The sequence below is a fragment of the Fulmarus glacialis genome, unplaced genomic scaffold (assembly GCF_000690835.1).
Source record: "Fulmarus glacialis isolate BGI_N327 unplaced genomic scaffold, ASM69083v1 scaffold25396, whole genome shotgun sequence".
NCBI lineage: Eukaryota > Metazoa > Chordata > Aves > Procellariiformes > Procellariidae > Fulmarus > Fulmarus glacialis.
This window is the reverse complement of record NW_009219200.1, coordinates 1-8,388: the sequence shown is the minus strand read 5'-3', so window position 1 is coordinate 8,388 and position 8,388 is coordinate 1. Positions and strand designations below refer to the sequence as shown.

Below are 8,388 nucleotides of genomic sequence, written 5' to 3'. Positions count from 1 at the left end.
AAAAAAAAAAGAAAAAAAAAAAAAAATCGAAGACAGAAGTGGTGCCGAGATGTCATGGAGGCTTCCACCTTCTAAGATCAAATCATCGTTCTTGGCTCCGTGGAACAGAAGAATGCTCAGCTCTTCCCAGCAACCTGCCACCAGGTCGTTCTTGCTACTTCCACCAGGTGGTAGTGGAGGTCTGGTCGTTCTCCTCCAGAGTCTTAAGGGAACAGAGATTTTGCACTCACCTTGATCATAGCCCCCAGCCTGGAATACACTGTGGCCAGGAAGTGGCAACAGGCGAAGAGCTCCTTTTTTGGTGGGTGTGCAGAGTGAAGTCTAGGAGCAGTGAATCCTACATGAGTAAAGAACTGTGCTGGCATAGTCTCCATTGGTAGCAATCTGCCTTGTCAGGCAGAGGGACAGGACAATGGTGGGGAAGGAAAGAGTATCGAGTGCAGGGGTCTTGAAGGTATGCCCACTCCAAGCTCCTCAGCGTGCTGTTTTGGCACGAACAGTGTGACACTTCATACACAGCACGTGCCCATCCAGTGGAAAGCACCCATTCTCGTCTGCTTCAATGGACAAGGGCTTCCCACAGTCCTAAACAGAGAAAGAAAAGAGGGAGGGAACTCAATGACAGCCAACAGCAGGGTAAATGCATTCAAGGATGTAAGAAATGCTCCACTGGATCAGGATAATGGCTCACAGCCTACTGCTCTGTCTCTGATGGTGCTAATGGGAGATACTATTTTGAGGGAAGAGCAAGCCCCTTCTGTGATCCTAGCACGTTCCTCTGGTATACACAGCTGCTGTATTAGGGATGGTAGAGACTACAGCCCTGCATAGTCCTTGTTCATGGACCTGTGGTCTGTGAATGTCTAATCTTTTTCTGAACTTGCTTCAAAATGCTCCTACTCATTCAAAACAATCTTAGTGTTTGGTCAGGATAAACAACAAAGGTGCCCTGTGGCTGATGATGGGAATGGGAAAGATGGAAGGAGTGGGGCCACCACGCTTACCTCACACTTGTAACATTTCATGTGGAAATTTTTCTCCAATGCGACCACACGCACTGTCTCATCCTTTCCAGGCTCTGGCATGATAGGCTCACTACAGACTGAGCAGCGCGGAGCGTACTTCCTGCAACCCACAAAAATATGGAGGAGACCATGACCACTATAATGGCATTCAGTGCAGGTTTCTCACTGCCGTACAATAGTATTAGCAGCAGAGGAATAATACATCACAAAGAAGTTTAAGTGGGAAAAGACCTTAATTGCTACAAGGTACACTGCTGACTCATTTTTAACTTCATGTCCAACAGATCACATGGGCAACGCAACCCCATATTGCAGAAAAATTAAACAGGTGTGAGGGAATCTGCCTTCTTTCAGACACCACATGCACGCGCTCTCTCCATACCTGTGGTAGTCATCCACACAGTGAGGCTGGTTGGCCTGGTCCACAATAAAAGAGGCCCCCTCAAGAGGGGTATGGCACATCACGCAGGTGAAGCACTGGGGATGGTATGAGTTACCAGTGGCCTTCAGCATCCGGTCTGTGATGGTCTGTTTGCAGACACTGCACTTTTCCAAGGTCCCCTGAGCCCAAAGGAAACAAGTAAGACACATTAATCCAATCCCCCACCCCTGGGAGGCTACACCACAGACAGGTAAGATGGAAGGAGGAAGGGAAAGCAAGAGAGAGCAACCACAGCAAGCTCAGCTCTCTCTCCAGCAGTTTTCATCCCAGTGACTCACAGCATAGCAGTCCTCGCAGAAGGGCTTCTCATCCACATTGTAGAACTGCTGCCCCTGCAGCTGCTTCTCACATTTGAAGCAGGTGAAGCATTCCACATGGAAAAGGCAGTCCAGGGCCCTCACAGCTGGCTGGGTTCGCGATAGGGGCTTCCGGCAGAAGCCACAGAGCTCTGCCAACGGAAGAAGAAAGCGATTAGGAGAGAGGAAAACCCACCACAGTCTTAGTCCTACTGCTGTCCACTGAGGGAACGCACCAGAAGTAGCAGCCTCTGCTGGGGGCGGATGCTCCATATCCTTCATTAGTTTCTGGGTCAACATCTCCAGCTCTTCTACCTCCTTCATGGTCAGACAGGAATTTCCCCTAGGTGGATCTGCACTGGAGCCTGTGGGTCTGTGCTGCAGGAAGAGGAAACATTCAATCCCAAAGGAGACATATAGACAGACTCCCTCCCACCCTGTCCCTAATAAACCTACTTCTCTCACGTTTGCTTCTCCTCTCTGTCTCCCCCTAGGGAACAATCTGCCATCCACTGTGCTCGCTTCTTTCCACCTTTAGGAGAAGTCCTGTCCCTCTCCACCACTGTCTCTAGTTACATCTCTCTTTCAAATGGGTCACGGCTTCCCCTAGCCTGGGACAGGCCCTCCCTCCTCATCCTCCAACTTCACTCCCAGTGACGCTGTGCCTGTCCAAAGACACTGGTCCCGTGGCTCTATCCCTTACCGTGTCTTTTGCAGCAGCAGGTTGTTCTGTGGGACGTGGCTTCTCCTGCACTTGGGGTCTTTCCCTCTGCTGGGCATAGGTGAAATTGGGAGGCTGTGGCCGAGAGGAGGGACCTGAAGGTGAAGGGGCTGTGAACTGAGTCTGAAGGGAGGTAGGGTATCTTGTAGAGTTTGAGGGAGCCACGGGAACACTGGCACCTGATTTGGACCCAGACTTTGGAGAGCCCGTAACAGGGGGTGGGGTGAATTTAGGGGTAGTCTGAGCAGGGGGGAGAGAGGGGGGTGGAGGGACTGGCGCTAGGGGCTCCTTGCGTTGCTGTGGGGCTGCCCATGGGGTTGGGGCAGGGGTCAAATCCACTCCAGGGGGCTTGAAAGATAAGCTTCCACTTGGCTTTGGAGTAAATTTGGAAGGAAAGGAATGAGGAGTATCTCTGGGTGCAGATGGTATTTCCACAGGGGCTTTTGGGGCCGATGACTTCTCCAGGGAACCTGTGGATCCTGGAGATATCTGTAAAGGGAAGCAACAGAGAGAAACAGGCAGTTATCAGCAAGGTGGAAGAGAAAATATGCTGTCTATAGCAGTAAGTCAGCAGCTATCCCAGACCCACAATGCTAAGAGTTCCCACACTGTTACATATTTAGCAGTCCTGATAAGTTGCAAGATCTATGCTTTCTGGTCCTTCACGTACACTTTCTTGCTATGGTTTATCCAGACATTTTAATCTTCAGTAGCACCCTTCTCACTACCTCCGTTCAGCAAACCAGTCATCTCTCCTTCCACCTGCGACATTCTGCAGAGCTCACCCGGGATTTGAAGGGGTCATTCTTCTCCATGTCATCCAACATTACGGACAGTGAGTCAATCTCACGATCAATGCTGCTCATCTTGCCACGTACCTATACCACCATCCATGAGGAAAGAGGGAGCAGAGCACGTTACAGGAACAGCCAGAGAACCGGGAGTATCTCTTTACAATAGCAGATTTCGACACTTTGAACTGTAGCACAGAACTGCTCCTTGCTTTGAGTGGATAGCAAGTTCGTGAGGATGAACAGGGCACAGTCTCCAAGGTCTACAAACAGTAGGAAAATGCACAGCCCAAAGAAACTCGCAGACAGGTCGGAAAAGACATCTGGAGGTCTCTAGTCCAACACCCTGCTCACAGTGGGGCTAACTCCCAAGCTAGACCAGGTCGCTCAGGGCCTTATCCATATGATTTCTGAACATCCCTGAGGACGTAGGCTCCCCAGCCTCTCTGGGCACCTGTGCCAGCGTTGAGCCACCCTTGGAGGGGAACAGGTTTTTCTTCTGTCCAACAAGAATTTCCCTTGTCGAAACTTGTGTCCATTGTCTCTTGTTCTCTTGTTGTGCCCCAGTAAGAAGAATCTGTCTTGTCTCCAGCCCTCCTTTAGGTATTGCAGACTGCAGTTAGATCCCTGCCTTGGCCTCCTCTTCTGCAGGCTGAAGAAACCCAGCTCTCACATCACGTGCTCCAACCCCCAATGATCGCTATGACCCTTTGCTGGACTGCATCTAGTTCAGTATTCCTCTGGGGTTACTATACTGGGGAGCCCAACTGGAAACAGTCCTCCAAGACGCAGCCTCACTAGCACCGAAAAGAGACGAATAATCACTGTCCTTGTCCTGCTGACTACACTCTCTTGAAGGCAGCCCAGCATGCGGTTGGCCTTTACTGCCACAAGGGTGCATTGCTGGCTCACATTCAACTCGCTGTCCACCAGGAACCCCATGGTCCTTCATCTGCAGAGCTGTAGCCCAGCCAGTTGACCCTAACCTACGCTGGTCCATGGGGTGGTTGCATTTTCTGCTTTCCGAGATCTCAGGGCTTCCTGCTGCCGAGTTCAGAGAGTAGTGAGAAGCTGTCCCACCTCACAGAGCATCACAACAAACTTCCCTTGATCTCACTCACCTGTGGGGCAGGTACCTTGCTCACAGGCCCTTCATCAAACATCGGTGGAGGAGGAGGAGGAGGAGAAGGAAAAACTTCTTCTGGGGCTGGTGGAAAAGGTTCTTCAAAGGGTGGTGGGGGTGGGGGAAAAGCACAGTTTGAGGAGAAACTTGCCTCCTCTCCGGGTGGGGGAGGAGGTGGCAGCGGCAGCTCTATGGGGAAGAATGAGAATAAAAGCAAGTTTGGATCACTTCTTATTCTTAGCCAGTACAAACCCGAGGAGGGGTCTTGAAGGTATTACAGCAAGTAGTTGTTGTACCCCCGAGACCCCAGCACCCATCAAGGACAACTGACCTCCACAGGCCGGCTTTCACCTTGCCCAAAGCTATTTGCTATCATATAAACTTTCCTCAGTAGCTACTGCAATTAGTCTCTGAGAATAGTTATTGTATAATTGGGAAACATGTCTTGCTATGCCCTTTCCCACTCCTCCTCTCATTCTTTGGTCCCTACCATATGCTTCTCTCGCCAGTAACTGGCTCAGATTGCTGAATACAGAGCACCATTAGAAGGAACGCCAGCAGACAACCCAGAACGCTGAAGAGCCTGCATTATTACAGGAAAATAAGCTAGCACCTTCAGCTGGCTAGTAAGCACTATAAGAAATAAGGGGCGGGGGGGCGCAAGTTGGACCAACTACCCCTTATGCATATGAGGAATCTTTGAAACTGCTTTATTTTTCTGGGAGATGAAAACAGCTTTCCTTTTGGAGGCTAAAACGTCCCCATACCCAATGCAGATCAGGACATGAGAAATTTTCCAGAACCCTTTTAAGCAGGCTGAAAAGCACCAGAGTGCCTCAATCTCCTAGAAGAAAACCTCATTGCTTCCACCTATTCATATTTGCCAGAGATGCAGAACAGGCAAAAAGAGACATTTTCTACTACAACGCAGTCAAATAAATGTGAATCCTCTTCCCTTCACCATGTCTTCTTATCATCCAAGCAGCAAAGAACACTGAAGACAGGGAGACATAACTTCCACATCCCTTCTTCTGGGCATCCGCACCTCTTCCTAGCTAGCCCCAACCAGCAGTAGGGTGAAAGACCATGTTTTTCACTCCTGCTACTCCATGTGCAACTTTTAACAGCAGTAATCGAATTGTCTCATCTTTATATGCAGCTGTTGTCAACAGACTTTATAATGACTTCTCATCTGTAACCTAAGGGAGATGATACTGCTCTTTCAGAAAATGAAAGCTGAAATCTTATTAGCCAGTGGAATGCATAAACTGCACTGGTATGCAGCATCTCTTTCAAGCCTTCTTGTGCCACAGAAATACTGCAGGGGGGGGGAAAGTAATACTAGGCAGGTACTTTTTCTTTGAAAGTACAGTTTGGGATAAAGTTTCTATACGCTTGCCTTTTGATTTATTGAAACAATAAAGAATATTGCAGAAACGAAGTCCTTGTCTGCTCTCACATTGTTTCAGATCCACTAAAAGCCCGTTTTATGAATTATTCACCCGAACAAAAAAGTTCCCCACAAAGTTACTATACCAGATTTATAGCATGATCAATACTAAATATAACATTCCTACAGCAATATTAACCTAGCCATCCTGTCATTTAAGACAAAGAGACCAATTGCTATGGCTTTATGTTATACTACTATTTGTTTGGGGAACGTATAGGAAATGGAGAGAAGGATTGAAGAGATACATCAGAGAAGGATCAAATCAGATGCATTTCTCTCATGACTGAGTTTTGGTGGTTCATCTGTACTTGCTGGCAGTCCTCGCCTGATTGTTACACAGCAGCTTAAGCCGAATGGTTCTTTTGCTGATCTTTTCTGTCAGGTTAGTTGCTCCATAATAAGCTTTACAAGGAAGGGAGAAGTGGAGCAAACAACACACAATCCTCCACTCGCACTGTATATTGAAAAATAATTTTTAACATCCACCTGCCTACTTGCGTACTTCAGGTAACGTATTTGTGTCAGTTTGAGACCTTCCGACAGACACATCCCTAATCCACACAACTGCAGCAGAAAATCGTAAAGCCTAAGGTGGGACCTTGGATTATAGACACAAGATTCCAGCCAACAACATATGAGAAAAAGGTCACCAGAGTTAGCCGGTACAATTCTAGGAGACAGAAGCACCAACACGCTGAGGCCCTTGTGACTAAAGAAATGGAAAAAATGGCTTAATAATTTGTCTCCTCTGAGCACAGGACCAGCTTTCCTACCATCAGGTCAGCTGCCCAGTAACTTAACATGCTAACCTAGAAAACATCAGCGTTGCACAGTCTATCCTAGACAGTGAAAGGAAAGAAATTTAAAACAGTAGTTAGCATTATCTGAACACACGTGTCCCGACTGAGGTGCACCCTGATAAATTCTTGGGATAATATGCTGCATCAAGCATTAGCAAGAGGTCCCCAGGGAATTTTCCGGTGGCCCCACGCTGATCAGTTCCAACTAGGGAGCCACAAAACCAGGAACTTTCTGCTTCTTAGACAACACAAAAACAACCAAGCAACAAAAAACAAAACAAAAAACCACCCCACCACCACAGGAAATAAAAAAAAAAAAAAAGAAAAAGAAAACCACACTAAAGCAAGAAGTCACTCTTCACAGGAAAACACACCCAACCCAAACCACTAGGAAAAAGTGTAAAACTCTACAAGCCATACAAACTCTAAGTCTCACTTCCTGTTTATGATAGCTTCTACCATTTTTTTAATGCAATTATTTCTTCCTCCCCATCTCCAGCAGCAAAGATGGCAATTGCAGAGTCCACGAGAAGGATCTCTACAGTCAGAGACAACCAACTTGAGCTTAGATGAATCAAAAAGGAGGAGGATAGCATGATTCATCACCATCAGGGTCACCTTCCCTGCAAGATATTTGCTCTCATACATGCTGGCCAGAAACTGACTGCAGTTACACAATTATGCACTCAGGGAATACTATGAAAAATCCATTGCATTCCTCCAGCATCAGTGCAATGCAGGATTGCCTTCCTGAATCCTTTCCTAATAGAGATTCTACATATTTTGAGATCTCTTTACAATCGTTTTATTTCATTCTGGAACCTGCCAGCCTCTACAGCAAGAGTATCCTTCACTTACAGCAGTTATGGCCCTGTTCTCATGTTAACCCCAGTTACAGACTTCACACCCTGAGAATTTAGAAATGCAGATTCACATCAGACACGCCAGCCCTCACTCACCTTCTACCAGCAGGGACATGGATGCTGATGGAATCTCCCCCACCTTCCCCATCTGAGCACGCTGGGCGCCAGCTCCAGGAGGTGGGGGCAGCGATGACTCTGACGCACCCCCAGCCTTGAAAGGGTTCACCTTGGGTTTAGGGGCAACCACAGGTGCAAACTTCTTCTGCGGGTTGTAGAAGGAAGGGGTAGAAATGTTGATACTGACTGTCGATGTCATGCGGGTTCCTGGGGCACCTGGGGAGGCCATCTTCTCAGCACCTGGCAGGAGAGAAGAGGGAGGAAACCTATATGAAGTCAGCCTTGGGCCAGAGTGGAAATTAATGGAGAGGAACATGTGAAACAGAGGGATACAGGAATTTAAGTCCAGCCAGAGGCTGCGGTGCCTGAGCAGAGCACAGAGCACTTCCAGCATCAGCACAGGAAAAAGGAGGAACAGAAATTGCAGACAGCTCGGATGAGCCAGCACGCTTCACCATCTCAACACGGTATGGCATTAACAGCAAAGGGGTTCTTGCCACGGAGAAAACCAAGCTCTTTGCTGCATGAGAACCCTGCATGCACGTGTGCTGGAGAGGACAGCAGCGGGCCACCAGAACGAGCATTATCCACCGAGCATACCAAGCCCCACGCACCCTAAGGAGGGTGCTCCCCTACATGCTCTCCCAGAACTGGAATTAGCATTTCCTCTCCCTCACTTACCCGATAACGCCAGCCGGTTCCTCTTGACCTCAGCCTGTGACAGCCCCAGTAATGTCCCCCTTCACCCCCCAACCCT

At 48.3% G+C, this 8,388-nt stretch overlaps 1 protein-coding gene across 1 annotated transcript; it reads right to left on the bottom strand.

Annotated features, from left to right (window-relative positions):
• Positions 1-449: 449 nt before the first annotated feature.
• Positions 450-7,867, bottom strand: ZYX (zyxin). Its single transcript, XM_009580285.1, has 8 exons — positions 7,611-7,867; positions 4,397-4,587; positions 2,467-2,973; positions 2,000-2,141; positions 1,746-1,915; positions 1,408-1,586; positions 1,005-1,125; positions 450-585 (listed from the first exon to the last, which is right to left on the bottom strand). The coding sequence occupies exons 1-8, from the start codon at positions 7,858-7,860 to the stop codon at positions 475-477; spliced, it is 1,671 nt and encodes a 556-aa protein (XP_009578580.1). The 5' UTR covers positions 7,861-7,867; the 3' UTR covers positions 450-474.
• Positions 7,868-8,388: the final 521 nt, after the last annotated feature.